Source organism: Eretmochelys imbricata, chromosome 1 (genome assembly GCF_965152235.1).
Source record: "Eretmochelys imbricata isolate rEreImb1 chromosome 1, rEreImb1.hap1, whole genome shotgun sequence".
Classification (NCBI taxonomy): Eukaryota; Metazoa; Chordata; order Testudines; family Cheloniidae; genus Eretmochelys; species Eretmochelys imbricata.
In genome coordinates this window covers 200,936,924-200,956,889 of record NC_135572.1, presented here as the reverse complement: position 1 = coordinate 200,956,889, position 19,966 = coordinate 200,936,924, and the positions used below count along the sequence as shown (strand labels likewise).

The following is a 19,966-nucleotide window of genomic DNA, read 5'->3' as shown; positions in this document are numbered from 1 at the left end:
AGTTCTGATGCATTGGCTAGAGCAGCTCTATATGCAGCTACTGATGTAGTTTCTCCAGATATGTGTCAAAACATGGTGGCTTAAAGTGCCAAACACTGTAAAAGAGAAACATTTCCAATGTTTAGAATGCCAATAAGTGAGTACATCTGGGCCCATATTTGAAATAAACGAAAAACAATGGTGATAGCTTACAGAAGCAAAGAACAGAGTTACTGATTGTCAAATTACATAACTTGGCTTGCATGGCAGATGGTGTATGTGAAATTTAGAATTGCTGGTGGCCAAAATATTTCTTAGTGTTTTGAGCATCAGATCTGGAAGCACAAGTTTTGGATCCAGTCAGGGAGCACTGACAAAACCTTTAACTGGGGTTCTGGTCTGCATGGACATATTAAAGGTCCTATAGCTATTCTTAGAGTGGAGTTTTACCCCAGTGTCATTAGGTAGAAATGTTCACTTTCTCCTCCCTTACGATTGTGCAACATATTTAAGCCCCTTCATTTTCAATTTAAACTAATTCCCCCCACCCCCCAAAAAATCCCAGGTTTTGCAAACAGCATTATGGGGGGGGGGGTTCTGATTTTTTTCACCCTACTTTTGTTACTCAAATATATAAAAACTTGTTTTATTAGGAAAATAATAAATACATGATGTTTATGTGTTACGTTAATACACTAGTCTGTGTATATGCAAAGCGGTCTGTTGAAGTAAGGCTATGTATTAGTCTAGAAGATGTGCACACACATACAAGCTCTGAAGTGTGTAAATGTGAACCTACTTATGAATCTCACGCCCACCATGTACACATTTCAAGCTGTTGGCAGATAACGTTTTCAAGATCTGAAACACTACAATGGAAAGAAAACAAAAATCTGTATCTGAATACGTTTCAGAACAAAGGAAGTATTTGAAAGTATTTAAAAAAAAAAAAAAAGAAGAGATGAAGTTGACTATATGCACTGCAAACAGCGTGGCCCAATTATTAAATGTAAATATTTATAGGCTAATAGTTCTAAATCTGCAACAGTAAGCTGTGTATTCAAATGAAAAGTTTTATTGGGATTAGAGATATATTGTTTCCTTAAACTCAGAGGTGTCACTGTGTTTTGAGTTCTGCAGCAAACCACATTTGAATTCCATTCATTGAAGCATTAATCTATTGAATATTTTTCCCATTTCCTTCCATCCACCAAAATAACCCAATATTTACCCAGAAAAATTTTTTTCCATCTTTTTTTCGCCTGTTTTTATTGTACTAATAAAGGCTGATAAATTCCTGGAAAAATTTAAATAAAATAAAAACTGAAAACAAAGGGCCCTAAACATATTGTAATTGCTCTTGTCTCTCCACAGCCCATTTCAGTGCTGGGTGAAGTGCTTGCTTTGTAGTTTACAAAGTACCATGTATGAAAGGTGCTCGATGAAAATACAAATATAAATAATTAGTGCATCTGATTTTAATCTCATTCTGGCCACAGTGCTCCATGGTCAGATTTATGCTAACAGCTAGTAAAATGACTTGATTAATGGAACAGTGAATTTAAACTGACATTTGTGGAAGGGTTTAAATGTAATTTAACCCCCCCCCAAAACAAAATAAGATTTTTGCTGCAGTTTAAGGTGTTGACACAACTATTGCAAGAAACTGGAACTTTCTAATTCTGATATGGCAGGTAAGTAAAAGCAAGATCTGAGTTTTAAACTTGTTTTGAAAATGAAAATCACGAACTTTGAAATGTATTCTGTTAGTACGATTTAATTTTAAAGTTTTGTTGTGCATAATCTGGAATAAGAATCTCAGCCATAACTATCTTGAAAATTGCCTCTGCAATACTAAACAGTAAAGTATGAGACTTAACAGTATGGAGGGCATCTTGTGGCTTTTATCTGGTCTGTGAAAACTGTCATGCACTGATCTGCTTTCCTAGCACCTAACCTTTTTAAAACAATGTTTTAGTGATGGAAGCAACCTACCCCCAGATGAGTTAACTCCAGTTCATTCCACACTTCCACAATAATGTACTTCTTCTCTGACACAGTGCAGTCATGTCCAGGGTGAAGCATGAAACTTACCCACAAGGATAATGTTCTTCAGGGTGTTTTCTGATGTGGACTAAGTATGCCCTGGTCTTTCAGAAGCCTAACCAAACAGCCATTAGTTGGTAATAAGTCATGGTTTGCAGTTGGTTTTACGCCAGTAAGCTAAACGTTAAAAAAATTCCCTATCCAAATACCACTTTCTGTAGCCATCCAGTCATACTACTTAAGGCTATTAATCTGCACAAGTAATCTAATTTTATTGAGTTATGGAAGACTGAGCTGTCTTGGCATGATATCTCTAAGAGTTCCACTCTACTTTCAGGCATGCAGAAGTGATGAAGAAAATAATTGAAACAGTTGCAGAAGGTGGGGGAGAACTTGGAGTTCATATGTATCCTTTCCATGGAATGTCAGGAGACCTCTGAAGAGTGTGTTATCTAATAAAGGTCTAATCCATCCTCTGTCCATTCCTAAAACTTTATTTTGCAGGTAATTTGGGAGGCTTACTACTACTGAAGTCACTTTTAGATTAGCAATAACATCTAAGGCACACCAAATTGCCATTTTTTTCTTACGTACAGGAACTGGGAAGTAGTATGCATGTGCTGACTGAGTTTCCCCCAGCAAAGTTCATGAGTGATCTCATGCTAATTCTAAAATAAATGCAACTGACCAACGGAACAGTGAAAATAATTCATGTTATAGCTAGTCACTTTCACACTTCTGTTGGTCAGTTGCATTTGTACAAACAGTACTTTCTCTGATCTCTCAGTGAGATGAGGGATCTTAAGTGACACTTGTAATAACAGTAGGTACAATGATTACACAATTAGTATATTAGTACATCACTTTCAGACAGAAATGTCACTTTCAGGGTACTGTACCAGTGTCCCTTTAAATGAATCCTTCAAATGGCTTTCCTGTTCTAAAGCAAGAAGGGAAGGGGTGGCTGTGGTGCAGCTGAAAGCCCTGAACCACCAGCAGCAGCTTTCATACCAGCTAGTCTTATGCCTTGAATAAAGAAGAAAGTTGTACCAGTATAGATTACAGCTAGTTAGGCTGATAACTAAACTAATAGTGTGGGGTTTTAACCCTTCATGTGGCTCTGTCATTCTATTACAGTTCAAGATGGACACAAACTGTAGAGTCTGCTTCATATCTGCTACCTGTGGATGGGACAGATTATGTGGTGTAACATATGTCTAAAGCAAGTTAAACTGGAAGGTAACCCATAGAAAGCAATTCAATGTAAACACAAAGTATTTCATACAAAACTGGCTTAGTGTTAGCAGGGTAAAGTTTTTTTTTAAAATAAGTGAATTTATTAAACTTGAAATAATACCTGATCATTCAAATCATAAGTTTTGAAAAGTGCCATTCTTCACTATATTAGTGTATTATTTTCTTGTCCCCCTTTGGACTTTCTAAGCTATACTTTTCCTACCTAATGAAATACTGATAAGATTCAGGCCACTTACAAAAGGCATGATTTTACCTAGTTTTCTTGGATATAAAGTAAGCATTTAATTACTCTTTTACTCCATGTTTACCTTAACTAGAGACTCAGGTATCTTCTTATTTTCTTGAAATTTGTACAAGCGGTCATTCCAACTATAGAATATGACTACACAAGGCACTTTACAATGTAACTAGAAATCACAAATGTCTATGCTAATTACTGGTTCTGATTTTTTAAAAAAAACCCTATACATGTGACTTTTGTTCCGCATTGTACACAGTTTCTGTAACATTCAACTTTTATCAAGTTTATGCATCAAAATAAAAAGTTCCACTACCAGCCTTACTTTTTAATAAAGATCTATGTGTAAAATAAACCATTTTTCATTCCTATACTCGCAGTATAGGTTTTTATTTTCACATAATCTTAGTTAGTCCTTAAGCATCTTTTTTTTTTTACTTACAGCTAGTAGCTCTTTCTTATCAAAGGTTAAAACTTTGCTTTCCAGTATTAGCCTAAGCTTGGTTCTTTTGGTTTCAGTAATAAAAATGCTTTTTATTTTTCAAGTAACTTCCAGTTCAGATGTTTTTTGTATAATTGATGGCTATCCCAGAACTACATGGTGAAACTTGTGGTGATTTGCTCAAGTGCCTTTCTGAGAAGATGCAGGAGAAAACAAGTGATAATCATATCTAAGTTTTAACTTTGTACTGCGCCACAAGCAAAAATAGCTAGCCCTAGAAACAGCAAAGATGGCTTGTATGAATTGTTAAAGCATAGTGTTGAGATGGTGGGCAAGAAAGCCTATTTGGGAGGTACATACTGTCATTCCTAACTCAGTGTATTTTCTCTTGGCCTCCAGATTAATCTTGAAGGTACAAAAATACACTCAGTGCCTTAAGCTTTTGTTTTAAAAAGCTTTTTCCACGCTAATATTTCAAAATGTTAACTGGCTTTTAATGTGGTTCTCTATCCCCTAGTGGATTGGGTTAGTAGTTAATAGTCGTGCCCACCAGTAGTCCATAAACTTCCACCAGTATTTGTACGTGAATTTGCCCTGGCTGTGCTTGTGTTCCTTTTCTGTTCTTTCCATGGATTCAAATACTTGTGTTTCATTCCAAACTGCTTGTGGGAGGCGATGTTCAAAGTTTCAACTACATGAAGCTGAGCCCAACAACTGTTGAATTCACCCATGAGTACTCATGTACTCACCCAAACGTTGAAACAATACTATGTGCCTGAGATACCCCTAGTTGTGATACTTGATTATACATAGCTGTTCCAGATTAAATAATTTCACATAACTGTGGAAAACATTAACTTGAGGGAAGTGCAGTTAGTAGATACCCTCTGGCAGACCGAAGCTAAACTTGTCCAATGCTGTAGTCTCTAGCCTCTTCAACCACTACCATTCTGAATTCTTTTGCTCTTTCTGGTCTTTTCAGTCCTCCTTTACCCTCTTCAAATATTTGTCACTTAAGTATAATACCATCTGAAACTTTCAAAATTCCTCCATCCCTACTACTTAACCTGTCACCTTCCCTCAGGCACTAGAGTTCCCTGAGAGGAGAACTCCCCTGAAGCATTTCTGAGAAGATTCCTGGAAAGACCCTGCTGCTACATTTGGAAAGAAAAAGAAACAGCTGTCATCTGTGCACTAGTAGCCTTGTCTTAGTAGGGTGATACCCTAGAGGCAGCCAGCTGTTGATGCTACTGTCTTTCTGCAGTGGCAGAATCTTTAATGCCTTCCTCTGCAGGGAAAATGATGATCTTCAGCAGCCTGCAATGGGGAGTTAGGTGGCAGCAAAATCTTCACCTGCACCTCCACCCAGGTACACTAGAGGCTGACAACAATCCCATTCATAGAATATCAGGGTTGGAAGGGGGGACCTCAGGAGGTCATCTAGTCCAACCCCCTGCTCAAAGCAGGACCAATCCCTAATTTTGCCCCAGAACCCCCTAAATGTCCCCCCCCCCCAGTCCAGTCCTCTACACTCATGGCAGGACTAAGTATTAGCTAGACCATTCCTGACATGTTTGTCTAATCTGCTCTTAAAAATCTCCAATGATGGAGATTCCACAACTTCCATAGGCAATTTATGCTAATGCTTAACCACCCTGACAGTAAGGAAGTTTTTCCTAATGTCCAACCTAAATCTCCCTTGCTGCAATTCTTCTGGCCCTGGATGTAAGTGGCAGAATCTACACCACCAGCAACAGAATTTTCACAGGTATATAGGAGGAACATGTAGTTTGATGCCAGCAGAAAAGTTGAGAAACAGTGATGCTGAAGTTAGTCAATGACTTCCATCAACACAATTATTTTGTTGCTCTTTGTAGAAGACGTCCTTTAGGATACATGCATGGAAGAGAGGAAACTGAGCTACTGCCATCAGCAGATCCTAACACAGGCACTTCAATGGTAGCTTTCCATGCCCCTATGAGAATCCTATCTCAGGAACTCCTACAGGCTCCAGTCCTTCCCTCCTGCCTCCATCTCAGAGAGGCTATAGAGAAGCCAAGTTACAAGAGGTCCCTTTGTCTGTGGTTCATCTTGAAGCTACCATGACTATATCTGTCTTTCCCAAGTCCATACATCTGCCTCCTGCTCTACAAAATGTCTTGATTCCTATTCTCGTATGTGTGCCTCCCTGCATGTGTTTTAAATTCTATAGGTGCTGCTGTGGATTGTAATAGCATCTGCACTGGGCCTCCAGTGTCTTGCCCATCTACTGAGTTCTGTATCTGCTCCACAGAGAGCTAAAACTGAGGGAAACCAGTGGTGAAATCCTGACTACATTGAAGTCAAGTGGAGTTGTCACTGACTTCAGCAGAGTCAGCATTTCATCCTAAGAATTCAGGAATGAAGTAGGGAAGCTGTCTTGCAGAAGTTGGAATGCTTAAAACCATCTAGCTTTCCTACCCTGGATGGCACACTAGTTTTTAACGTATGTCAAACATTTCAAAAACGTTAAGGGGAAAAAAGACAAACACACACACAGATTCCCAAATAAAAATCTCCATTAGCCACAGGCAATGGTAAGAGTATATCAGTAACTCAACTATTGCAAATATTTTTGTAACTTTTTTATTTATGTTTAAATAAAAGCTTTTGGAAAGGATGAAATTCAGCCCCGAAGGCAAATGTAAAACCTTGACAGGTGGAAATATAGAAATACAGGGCTGAAGTTTAGTGGGGGTTCTTAACTTTGTCCTTATATTACTGCCCTGGGATGAATTTTTTTTTATGTTTATCTGTCCACAACAAGCAACTTAATCTAATCAATGACTGTAGAAACTCGAACACCTTGCTCTCAGTCATACAGCCTTACAGAGTCCACAGGAAAAGATCTATCTTATAAATGTCTCATTAGACCAACAGAATGCTAAGGCAGTCATTCCCTGCTGTACCTACACACGTTCTGTCTGCCAGTAATTATGTAAGTAAAATCCAACACACAAATTTTTTATCTAGGAATACAAGTCCCTTGGGCTTAGCTTGTGAAATTGAATGAGAAGAGCAAAAGTTAGTTTGATCACAAAACCTCGTATTTAGTATGTATGTCTGAAATGAAGTTGCAAAACTAGAGCGTATTTTTTGATAATCAGCCCCCAATTTACAAAAGGCTGTATCTCAGATAATACAAGCTGCCTTAATTGCCCTTCATCCCTTGTATGATTTTGACAGTCTGGATGTTGACTGCTGTGCTGGTTTTATTTCCCCCCCCCCACACCCCCCTTTATGACTACTACCTTTTCCATCATAGAGGGGACATCTAGTTGAGAGGCTGTTTATTGACTGGCCTGGCATGAGAGCATGAGGGCATTGGCTACTCTCTCAGAACAGCACAGTAGTGGATTTCTATGACTTCTTTTCTTTTGGGGAATTATACAGATTTTGAGCACATAAATGCTTTGGGACCTAATTGTACACTGCACTGTACTTTGTGGACCCTTTTACACCTGGGCCAAGTGAGTGCGAAATGCTGCTATTCTAATTTGTTCGCACGTTGCACCAATATAAATGACTGCAAAAGGTTTAGTTTGGAAAAGAGGCGATTAAGGGGGGACATGATAGTGGTCTTCAGATACTTGAAAGGCTGCCATAAAAAAGATGGAAAAGGTCTTTCTTGCCACAGGGAGCAGGACAGTTCAAAGTACAGCATAGCAGATTTAGATTAAATCTCAGGAGAAACTTCCTAACTGGAAGAACAGTAGGACAACGGAACAGACTGCCTCAGTAGGTTGTGGAAGCTTCTTCACTGGAGGCTTTCAAAAGGAGGCTGGATCGCCTTGGCAGGGGGTTAGACTAGAGAATCCTTGCAGTCCCTTCTAACCCTATGATTCTAGGTGCAGGTTTGTCATCAGTAGATCTCAAAGCACTTTCCAAAGGAGGTCAGGTTCATCCTCCTAATTTTATAGATGGTGAAACCGAGGCACCAAGAGGGGAAGTGACTTTCCTAAGATCACCCAGCAGAGCAGGGTCTAGCACCCACGTTGCTTAAGTTCCATGGCAGTGCTCTACCCACTGGGCAACGTGGTTATCAAATAAGTAAACCACACACAAGTCCCTTTCTAGTAAAAGTTTTTTCTTTCCAAAAAGAAGCTTTATCCGTTACAGCTTGTCTGCCTTTGCTTGCCCTTGTGATTTTTAACATGTCCTGTTTTCAGCTTACTTCCCCAAGGAGCCATTTCACCAGTTCCCGGAGAAAGACCCTGCAGACCTCTCTTGTTTTTAATGCCTTTCTGTAGAAATGGTTATACCCATCTGATTGTTTCACCACTCCCAGTTTTGAAATGCATCCATTGGGCCTGGTAAGTCAGTCAGTCTCTCTCTCTCTTTCTCTCACACACATCTATGTTCAAAATGGTATTTTTGGTATTTGCTGCAGCTGAATAATTAACTCCTTTGTTTGCCCAGAAAAATCGTGTTCTTCTCTCCTCTCCGCCCTGCTCTGTACAGGAAATGTTTGCTGGATGCATATTTTAAATTGTTTTTTCTCAATTCTTTTTGTCTCAAGGCAGTTTAATAACTATTCTACAGTTCTTTGTCTTCCAACCTTGCTTATCTAATTTGGTGGTGCAATGGAGGATTGTTACAGTTTATTACAGGAGTCTCTTCAGGTGTGGCACAAACATGGATATCCCTTTCCTGAACTGTTCTCCTAAGTTTTCCCTTACCTTATTTAGAATATAAACTTTTTAGGGCACAGAGTTTGTCTTCTACATTTATAAAGTACTCTAATTTTACAGTGCTTCATGAATATTTTGTAATAGCATCATATAATGCCAAATCTACCATCAGACAGAAGCACCATGAAAGGTTGCTGCTTATTGAAGTTGTATTGTATACTGTATCTTTAACAGATGATCTCCTGAAGGCTTGTGAACCCATGACCTCTCCAAGAGACTTTTTCTCTTGCTGGGATTATCATTAGATACTCAGGTTTGTGCTAAGAAGGATTTGAATCTGTGACCCTGAACTTGTTTGTTGTGTGTAACAGATCAACTAGCATCCGCTTTAATAAGTAAGATAACATGGATTTGCTTCTACTACTCTTTTTAAAGTGACATTTTATTTTCCATTTCTGTACCATTATTGTTTAATATTTATATTTCAGTAGCTCCTAGAGGCCCCAGTTAGGACTGGGGCTTCATTGAACTAGGTGCTGTGCAAATTCTATGGCCTGAGTTACACAGGTCAGACCAGATGATCGTATAATGATCCCTTCTGGCCTTGAATCTGTGAAACACACATGAAGGCATACTTTCCATCTAGGATTTTCCTTAAATGGTTTTGGTTTTGTCTTTTTAATCTGTGAATTTAGATTTTTCTCATTAGTAGAGAATAAAATATCTGAGCTGAGATGTTGACATAAGCGCTCTGAGGTACACTGTCAAATACTAGGCCAAAAAGCTGTTTGTTTAAAAAAAACCAATATGGATATATATATTTTCATTATTTTTTTCACTAATTCAATTAGAACTTCTTTGGACATTTAAACATTTCCCTATAATGTTGGAAACACAAACCTAATAGCCTGATGCTGTAGCAAAAAAATCCCAGAAAAGTAAACTTACTAGACTCAGAAGGTGAAACTGAAGAGCTTTGTTTCACTGTTCAAGCTGAGGGACATGCAGCACATAAACACAACATAAATGGGGAAAAAGTAATTTCTTTCAGAAAGCCTTCTGTGTTCATCTTAGATGACAGTAGCACAGGTAAGGACATTTTTTAAAAAATAAGATTGTTTTGGCAGTGATCTTTTAAATATTTTTGAAATTTGAAATCTAATAAAAAAAATTAACAATTTCTAATTTATTAGAAAATGCCCTTCTTCACTTAATCATGTGTGGTTCAGACACAAAGCCACCAGTGGCTTCTAAACAAGCGCCCTTGAAATGGATTTTGGTTTGTGTGGAAGCCACAGTTTTACTATATCTGATCATCTGTGTGAGAAGTACTCCTGGGATTTGTTTCCTCTCAGTTTAAACATACTACAGAACAGGGAGAGGTCTGTGGAACATGAAAGGTCAGATCTTGCCCTGAGTTATTCTTTTGGCCAATAGAGGTAGGGGAGCTCATTCATTTAAGAGAAGCAATAAAAGTACCTGCCACTGCTTTTCTCATGCACTACCGCCTCCTGCCCTGTTGAAGTCAATGGGAGCTTTGCCATTGATTTCAATGGGCGGGATTAGGCCCATGGTTAAGAACTTTGGGCCCAATTCACTGTTGCCCTACCCTTTTTGCATCCCGCACAAGTGCTTTTATCTTTCCTGGGGTGGAATTCTTCAGTTGGCTCACTCATCCCAGGCCCTGGGTTATTAACCTCTTAGGTGCCAAGCAGGACTAATTCAGCAAGTCCAACTGTGCTTGGCACTTGCAAGTTGTTTTTGTCTGGGAGCCTGACCCAGCATAAGTTTGCAGTGTCACAGAAATGGCTTCTTTAAAACAAAGCATCATTTAGTCTTCCACTCAAGGTAAAAAGCACACAAAGCCAGGATATAAAGTAAACAGTCTTACATGCATATTTCCTTACCTAAGCTTAACCTCTGTAGCCATAGCTCAGGTAGGTCTGGCTTAGTCCCATCTTGGAACTGAGAAGAACAGCATACTCTGCTTGCAGCATGCTCCCTGTGCATCACAGGGAGTCTTCCAGCATGTCTGCTTTTTCAGATATACCGAGTAGCCTCTCCCAGCTCACCCAACCCCACTCCCTTTTCTACGGTCTCTTCAGGTTTTATATCTCCTTTGATCCCAGTCTTAGCCCTTGGGAAGTGTAAACCATTCTGGCATAGATGGAGCCACACAGGTGGAACCTTCCCCCATTGATGGCCCAGCCATTGTTAGCTGCTTGAAGGTGCGTATCAGAGGCTGATTCATCTTTGTCATTGTTTTACCTTTTCTGCTCAGTTTTTTTAATAACCCTTTTATAGCCTTCTTTGACTTAACTCTTGGCATTCAGTCAGTAACAAAACATGTAATAGGGAAAGTGAGGCACACTATTCATGAATAATACTACAGTCATTTCCCCCATTCATCAGTCTTTAGGGTTATCCTCCATATTTTAGAGATGCGGAAACTGAAGTAATGAGAGGTTAAGTGACTTGTCCAAGGTCACACACAAAATCTGTGGCAGAGCCAGAATAGGTTCCCAGTCTCCTGAGTCCTAATCCAGTGCCTTACCAACAAGACCATCCTTCCCTTCTGCTTGTTTAGTATATTAAAAATAAGTCATTAAAAGGGTAGAAATAAGAGCTGGCAGGAAAAATACTGCTTCTAGTCTGTTTGCTGTATCTATTGTACCTGCTATCTGTCTACCATCTTTTCACCCGCATCTATAGTAACTAAGCACTGAACTCAGTAATACAGATCCACATGGCATAATCCGTACAGGACTTCATAGTTGATTCTGCTCCTTGTGTCTCCTAAGTTTGCATAAGTAGTTGACTTTGGTAGGAGGGATTTGAATGGTGTTTAAAGGAATACTGGCAAGAAGGAAGAGTGATTATAACACAGTAGGGTCTCTAATGTGTTTTAATCATGTCTGGGAACAGGCAGTCTTAAGCCCTCTCTGCTGGGAGAGTAAGACTGTGATGGGGAAACCAACAAATGCACACAATAGCAACACAAAGCTTTCTCTCATAGCCCTGGTCTACACTAGGACTTTAGGTCGAATTTAGCAGCGTTAAATCGATGTAAACCTGCACCGGTCCACACAATGAAGCCCTTTATTTTGACTTAAAGGGCTCTTAAAATCTATTTCCTTACTCCACCCCTGACAAGTGGATTAGTGCTTAAATCGACGTTGCCGGCTCGAATTTGGGGTACTGTGGACACAATTCGATGGTATTGGCCTCCGGGAGCTATCCCAGAGTGCTCCATTATGACCGCTCTGGACAGCACTCTCAACTCAGATGCACTGGCCAGGTAGACAGGAAAAGAACCGCGAACTTTTGAATCTCATTTCCTGTTTGGCCAGCGTGGCAAGCTGCAGGTGACCATGCAGAGCTCATCAGCAGAGGTGACCATGATGGAGTCCCAGAATCGCAAAAGAGCTCCAGCATGGACCGAACGGGAGGTACGGGATCTGATCGCTGTTTGGGGAGAGGAATCCGTGCTATCAGAACTCCGTTCCAGTTTTCGAAATGCCAAAACCTTTGTCAAAATCTCCCAGGGCATGAAGGACAGAGGCCATAACAGGGACCCGAAGCAGTGCCGCGTGAAACTGAAGGAGCTGAGGCAAGCCTACCAGAAAACCAGAGAGGCGAACAGCCGCTCTGGGTCAGAGCCCCAAACATGCCGCTTCTATGATGAGCTGCATGCCATTTTAGGGGGTTCAGCCACCACTACCCCAGCCGTGTTGTTTGACTCCTTCAATGGAGATGGAGGCAATACGGACGCAGGTTTTGGGGACGAAGAAGATGATGATGAGGAGGAGGTTGTAGATAGCTCACAGCAAGCAAGCGGAGAAACCGGTTTTCCCGACAGCCAGGAACTGTTTCTCACCCTAGACCTGGAGCCAGTACCCCCCGAGCCCACCCAAGGCTGCCTCCTGGACCCAGCAGGTGGAGAAGGCACCTCTGGTGAGTGTACCTTTTAAAATACTATACATGGTTTAAAAGCAAGCATGTGAAAGGATTACTTTGCCCTGGCATTTGCGGTTCTCCTAGATGTAGTCCTAAAGCCTTTGCAAAAGGTTTCTGGGGAGGGCAGCCTTATTGCGTCCTTCATGGTAGGACACTTTACCACTCCAGGCCAGTAACACGTACTCGGGAATCATTGTAGAACAAAGCATTGCAGTGTATGTTTGCTGGCATTCAAACAACATCCGTTCTTTATCTCTCTGTGTTATCCTCAGGAGAGTGAGATATAATTCATGGTCACCTGGTTGAAAGAGAGTGCTTTTCTTCAGGGGACACTCAGAGGAGCCCATTCCTGCTGGGCTGTTTGCCTGTGGCTAAACAGAAATGTTCCCCGCTGTTAGCCACAGGGAGGGGGGAAGGTTGAGGGGGTAGTCACGCGGTGGGAGGAGGCAAAATGCGACCTTGTAACGAAAGCACATGTGCTATGTATGTAATGTTAACAGCAAGGTTTACCCTGAAAGAGTGTAGCCACTGTTTTATAAAATGTGTCTTTTTAAATACCGCTGTCCCTTTTTTTTTCTCCACCAGCTGCATGCGTTTCAATGATCACAGGATCTTCTCCTTCCCAGAGGCTAGTGAAGCTTAGAAAGAAAAAAAAAACGCACTCGCGATGAAATGTTCTCCGAGCTCATGCTGTCCTCCCACACTGACAGAGCACAGACGAATGCGTGGAGGCAAATAATGTCAGAGTGCAGGAAAGCACAAAATGACCGGGAGGAGAGGTGGCGGGCTGAAGAGAGTAAGTGGCGGGCTGAAGAGAGGGCTGAAGCTCAAATGTGGCGGCAGCGTGATGAGAGGAGGCAGGGTTCAATGCTGAGGCTGCTGCAGGACCAAACCAGTATGCTCCAGTGTATGGTTGACCTGCAGCAAAGGCAGCTGGAGCAGAGACTGCCACTGCAGCCCCTCTGTAACCAACCGCCCTCCTCCCCAAGTTCCATAGCCTCCACACCCAGACGCCCAAGAACGTGGTGGGGGGGCCTCCAGCCAACCAACCACTCCACCACAGAGGATTGCCCCAAAAAAAGAAGGCTGTCATTGAATAAATTTTAAAGTTGTAAACTTTTAAAGTGCTGTGCTTAAAGTGCTGTGTGGCATTTTCCTTCCCTCCTCCACCACCCCTCCTGGGCTACCTTGGGTAGTCATCCCCCTATTTGTGTGATGAATGAATAAAGAATGCATGAATGTGAAGCAACAATGACTTTATTGCCTCTGCAAGTGGTGATTGAAGGGAGGAGGGGCGGGTGGTTAGCTTACAGGGAAGTAGAGTGAACCAAGGGGCGGGGGGCTTCATCAAGGAGAAACAAACAGAACTTTCACACCGTAGCCTGGCCAGTCATGAAACTGGTTTTCAAAGCTTCTCTGATGCGTACCGCGCCCTCCTGTGCTCTTCTAACCGCCCTGGTGTCTGGCTGCGCGTAACCAGCAGCCAGGCGATTTGCCTCAACCTCCCACCCCGCCATAAACGTCTCCCCCTTACTCTCACAGATATTGTGGAGCACACAGCAAGCAGTAATAACAGTGGGAATATTGGTTTCGCTGAGGTCTAAGCGAGTCAGTAAACTGCGCCAGCGCGCCTTTAAACGTCCAAATGCACATTCTACCACCATTCTGCACTTGCTCAGCCTGTAGTTGAACAGCTCCTGACTACTGTCCAGGCTGCCTGTGTACGGCTTCATGAGCCATGGCATTAAGGGGTAGGCTGGGTCCCCAAGGATACATATAGGCATTTCAACATCCCCAACAGTTATTTTCTGGTCTGGGAATAAAGTCCCTTCCTGCAGCTTTTGAAACAGACCAGAGTTCCTGAAGATGCGAGCATCATGCAACTTTCCCAGCCATCCCACCTTGATGTTGGTGAAACGTCCCTTGTGATCCACCAGAGCTTGCAGCACTATCGAAAAGTACCCCTTGCGGTTTATGTACTCGGCGCCTTGGTGCTCCGGTGCCAAGATAGGGATATGGGTTCCGTCTATAGCCCCACCACAGTTAGGGAATCCCATTGCAGCAAAGCCATCCACTATGACCTGCACATTTCCCAGGGTCACTACCCTTGATATCAGCAGATCTTTGATTGCGTGGGCTACTTGCATCACAGCAGCCCCAGCAGTAGATTTGCCCACTCCAAATTGATTCCCAACTGACCGGTAGCTGTCTGGCGTTGCAAGCTTCCACAGGGCTATCGCCACTCGCTTCTCAACTGTGAGGGCTGCTCTCATCTTGGTATTCATGCGCCACAGGGCAGGGGAAAGCAAGTCACAAAGTTCCATGAAAGTGCCCTTACGCATGCGAAAGTTTCGCAGCCACTGGGAATCGTCCCAGACCTGCAACACTATGCGGTCCCACCAGTCTGTGCTTGTTTCCCGAGCCCAGAATCGGCATTCCACAGCATGAACCTGCCCCATTAGCACCATGATGCATGTATTGGCAGGGCCCATGCTTTCAGAGAAATCTGTGTCCATGTCCTGATCACTCACGTGACCGCGCTGACGTCGCCTCCTCGCCCGGTATCGCTTTGCCAGGTTCTGGTGCTGCATATACTGCTGGATAATGCGTGTGGTGTTTAATGTGCTCCTAATTGCCAAAGTGAGCTGAGCGGCCTTCATGCTTGCCTTGGTATGGCGTCCGCACAGAAAAAAGGTGCGGAACGATTGTCTGCCGTTGCTCTGACGGAGGGAGGGGCGACTGACGACACGGCTTACAGGGTTGGCTTCAGGGAGCTAAAATCAACAAAGGGGGTGTCTTTACATCAAGGAGTATTTCAGGCAGGACTTCACGGAGGGTTCCAATAAGTAATGGTGCACCTAAGTTATCGTTCTTATTGGAACAAGAAGGTTAGCCTGGCCTCTGATTGATACAGGGCTAGATTTACCTCGCTGCACCTTCTCTGTGAGTGACTGCAGTGTGACCTAGAAGAATGAGTCCCCTAGACAGGGGAGGGGGGGAAGCAAATGAGTACAAAACAAATCTGGTCTATTTCTTGTTTTGATCCACTCCATCTATCTTTTACATCTTTGGCTGGCAGCAGACGGTGCAGAAGGACTGCACGCCATCCACATCTCATGGCTGCTCGGCAGAAGATGGTGCAATAGGACTGCTAGCAGTCCGTATCGCCTGCCCGCTCACCATAAGACGGTTCAATAGGACTGACTGCAGGACTAAAGAGAATGACCTGGTCAAGTCACTCCAATTTTAGTCCCTGCGCCCATGTCTGCCAAGGCGCTCCTGATCGACCTCACAGAGGCGACCAGGAGCACCTCGGACACGACGATGACGGCTACCAGTCGTATTGCACCGTCTGCTACCACAAGGCAAGGGGTTGCTGCTACTGTGTAGCAATGCCGTACCACGTCTGCCAGCACCCAGGAGACATAGGGTGACGGTTACCTGAGCGGGCTCCATGCTTGCCGTGGTATGGCGTCTGCACAGGTAACTCAGGAAAAAAGGCACGAAACGATTGTCTGCCCTTGCTTTCACGGAGGGAGGGAGGGAACGGGGGCCTGACGATATGTACCCAGAACCACCCGCGACAATGTTTTAGCCCCATCAGGCATTAGGATCTCAACCCAGAATTCCAATGGGCAGCGGAGACTGCGGGATCTGTGGGATAGCTACCCACAGTGCAACGCTCCGGAAGTCGACTCTAGCCTCGGTACTGTGGAAGCACTCCGCCGAGTTAATGCACTTAATGCACTTAGAGCATTTTCTGTGGGGACACACACACTCGAATATATAAAACCGATTTCTAAAAAACGGACTTCTATAAATTCGACCTTATTCCGTAGTGTAGACATACCCATAGATGTGACTGTGTGTCAGCCCTACTCTGAGATGTAGGTGCATCTAATGAATGATGCTTTGTGCTAAATATCAGTGACCTGCATTTCACATGCAGGGCAGCAGGTTCTTTCCTGCCCTTCCCATCCCACATGTGAATGGTGCGGGATGTAGGGCTGCCACTATTTAAAGTTAGTCAAATGAGACAAAGGTCATGACATTGCATCAGTGCCTTGCAACAAAACTTCTGATGCTCTGTCAAACATAAAGTGACAGACATCCCAGGCAAAGATCGTACCTTGACACTAGGAGACAGACCCATGTCTGCCTGTTTCCTGTTCCTGGGGAAAAGGCTGTATGTTAGGCAGGTGGCGTTCTCTCCAAAATAGAGGTGGTACCATGATACCTGCAAGCCCCTAGGACACAAGCCAAGCTGATACACAGACCAACATGGCATATTGTTTGTTTATTTCAGGTCACTCCTTAAATTCTTGATTTCGTGTTAGGGAAAGATGCTGGATTGAGACAGGTGGACAGTGTGCTGTTTTCCTGGAGAGAAGATGGGAGATGTCACTCTGAGACTGGATAGGTTTCTGAAGTTGGTGGGCAAAAATCCACTGGTCATGGTGCATATCTGCACTAACACCACCGCTTCACATGATACCTCACAGATTATAGAGGACTTCGGGGAACTCAAAAGCGTCCTGAAGGAGAGGAATGTCAGAGTGATCTTCCCTGAAGTCCTTCCTGTCCCAGGAGCAAAGGAAGACAGAAGACACTGGAAGTGAGCTGTTGGCTAGGTAAATTAGTGGAGGGTTTTAGTCTGTGGAAAATTGGTCCACCTTCTATGTAAGGAGGTGGCTGTACAATTTGAATGGCCTCCATTTCAGTAGAAGGGGACCTAATCTCCTAGCGGGAGGCTAGCTACAGAAGTTAAGGAGGGGATTTAAACTAATAACAAACGGGGAAGATAAAAAGAGGGAAGATAATGAGCACTCAGAACAAAATTGGGATGTTTGGGGTGGGGGGAAGTAATCAAGGGACGTGAAGAGAAGAAATTCTGTAATTGCCTATACACCAATGCTAGGAGCCTGAGTAATAAACAAGAAAAATTGGCATTGCTGCATTTATGAGCAGAAAATTTGATCTGGTTAGTATGTATTAAACTTGGTGGGGTGAGTCACACCATTGGAATATTAAAATTAATGGTTATAATGTATTTAGGAAGGATTAAGTGGGCAAAACGGGGGAGAGAGTGGCATTCTGTCAAAAATGGCATTACCTGTTTGAGTCACTGACAGTTTGGAAGCAAATTATCTTGAATGCTTATGGATCGATAGTCTAACCGACAAAGCTGAAGATGGGGTATTAACTGATGTCTGCTACAGACCATGAAATCACATTAGAGAACAGGGTGACTGTGACGGGTTGGGTCACAGAAACCCCTTTGGGACTGCCAACTGTTGTGCTGAGACTACCTCTGAGCCCCTTTTCCCTGCCAGCTTGGGACCTCAGTGCCCTGCCTGATTGGAGCCAGACACGCTCGCCTGCCGCAAACACAGACCCAGGTCTGAACCACGTCCCCCAAAAGCTGCAGGCTTAACTGAAAATAGCTTAAGAAGTGCACCTGTCTCCAGCACTCAGATGCCCAGCTCCCAGTGCGGTCCAAACCCCAAATAAATCCGTTTTACCCTGTATAAAGCGTATACAGGATAAACTCATAAATTGTTCGCCCTCTATTACGCTGATAGAGAGGTATGCACGGCTGTTTGCCCCCCCCCCCCCAGGTATTAATACGTATTCTGGGTTAATTAATAAATAAAAAATGATTTTATTAAATACAAAAAGTAGGATTTAAGTGGTTTCAAGTAACGGCAGACAGAACAACGTAAGGTTTCAGAGTAGCAGCCATGTTAGTCTGTATCCGCAAAAAGAAAAGGAGGACTTGTGGCACCTTAGAGACTAAGCAATTTATTTGAGCATAAGCTTTCGTGAGCTACAGCTCACTTCATTGGACGCATTCAGTGGAAAATACAGTGGGGAGATTTATATGCATAGAGAACATGAAACAATGGGTGTTACCATACACACTGTAACCAGAGTGATCACTTAAGGTGAGCTATTACCAGCAGGAGAGCGGGGTGGGGGAAGGGGGGAACCTTTTGTAGTGATAATCAAGGTGGGCCATTTCCAGCAGTTGACAAGAACGTCTCTATTCAAGCCTAAGTTAATTGTATCCAGTTTCCAAATTAATTCCAATTCAGCAGTCTCTCGTTGGAGTCTGTTTTCGAAGTTTTTTTGTTGAAGTATTGCCACTTTTAGGTCTGTAATCGAGTGACCAGAAAGATTGAAGTGTTCTCCAACTGGTTTTTGAATGTTATAATTCTTGAGACTGAGAGTGGATGGGTCATTACACAAAGTAAAACTATTTCCCCATCTTTATCCCCCCCACCTGTTCCTCAGACGTTCTTGTCAACTGCTGGAAATGATTATCACTATAAAAGTCCGTTTTCTCCCCCCCCCCCCCCCGTCTCCTCCTGGTAATAGCTCACCTTAAGTGATCACTCTGGTTACAGTGTGTATGGTAACACCCATTGTGTCATGTTCTCTATGTATATAAAACTCCCCACTGTATTTTCCACAGAATACATCCGATGAAGTGAGCTGTAGCTCACGAAAGCTTATGCTCAAATACATTTGTTAGACTCTAAGGTGACACAAGTACTCCTTTTCTTAGAACAAAGTAAATATCAAACAAAATAAAATAAAACATGCAAGTCTATGCCTAATACAGTAAGAAAGTGATTACAGATAAAATCTCACCCTCAGAGATGTTCTAAAAAGTTTTTTTCAGACTAGCCGCCTCCTAGTCTGAGTCCAGCAATCACTCACATCCCTGTAGCTTTCAGAGTAACAGCCATGTTAGTCTGTATTCGCAAAAAAATAAATTGGTTAGTCTCTAAGGTGCCACAGGTACCCCTGTAGCTATTGTCCTTTGTTCCAGTTTCTTTCAGGCATCTCCCTGGGGTGGAGAGGCTATCTTTTGTGTCACCTGAAGACAAAATGGTGGGGTCTCCCAGGGGCTTTAATAGATTTTCTCTTATGGATGGAGACCCCCTCTTCTCTCCTATCCAGAATCCAGCTCCAAGATGGAGTTTTGGAGTCGCATGGGCATGCATGACTCCGTTTCTTACCAGCCAGGCCACATTCCTAGGGAAGCTCAGATGTGGATTGGCATCTCCAAGTTCATTGTTAGCTTAAGTGTTTCTTGATTGGGCACTTACTGAGATAGTCTTTTCTCAGGAAGCTGGCCAACTGCTTCACTGAGGCTACTTAAAATTAAACAAGAACATAGCCAATATTCAAAACTTCAAATACAAAAATGATACAGGTATACAAATAGGATCAATATATCCAGTAGATCATAACCTTTGCAGAGATGTTACATGGCATATCTAGCATGAAACATATTCCAGTTATGTCATATTTACTTTCATAGGCATATTTCCATAAAGCATTATGGGGTGCAACATCACAATGACCACC

The 19,966-nt window shown here is 42.8% G+C and overlaps 1 protein-coding gene and 2 long non-coding RNA genes across 4 annotated transcripts in view; all 3 read left to right on the top strand.

Annotated features, from left to right (window-relative positions):
- ATG3 (autophagy related 3) overlaps positions 1–3,893 on the top strand; it is a 31,681-nt gene extending 27,788 nt beyond the window's left edge. Inside the window, exons 11-12 of one of the 2 annotated variants that reach the window (XM_077822000.1) lie at positions 2,363–2,431; positions 3,608–3,893. In XM_077822000.1, the coding sequence (XP_077678126.1) occupies positions 2,363–2,431; positions 3,608–3,689 (151 nt within the window). In that variant the 3' untranslated portion in view covers positions 3,690–3,893. The other variant, XM_077822010.1, reaches the window with a different exon arrangement.
- Positions 3,894–7,338: 3,445 nt separating this feature from the next.
- On the top strand, positions 7,339–12,289 carry LOC144267742 (uncharacterized). Its single transcript, XR_013346657.1, has 3 exons — positions 7,339–8,314; positions 8,867–8,945; positions 11,983–12,289. It is a non-coding gene; the product is annotated as an uncharacterized LOC144267742 (long non-coding RNA).
- A 63-nt stretch (positions 12,290–12,352) lies between these two features.
- LOC144259139 (uncharacterized) lies at positions 12,353–13,841 on the top strand. Its single transcript, XR_013344827.1, has 2 exons — positions 12,353–12,586; positions 13,175–13,841. It is a non-coding gene; the product is annotated as an uncharacterized LOC144259139 (long non-coding RNA).
- The last annotated feature ends 6,125 nt before the right edge of the window (positions 13,842–19,966 follow it).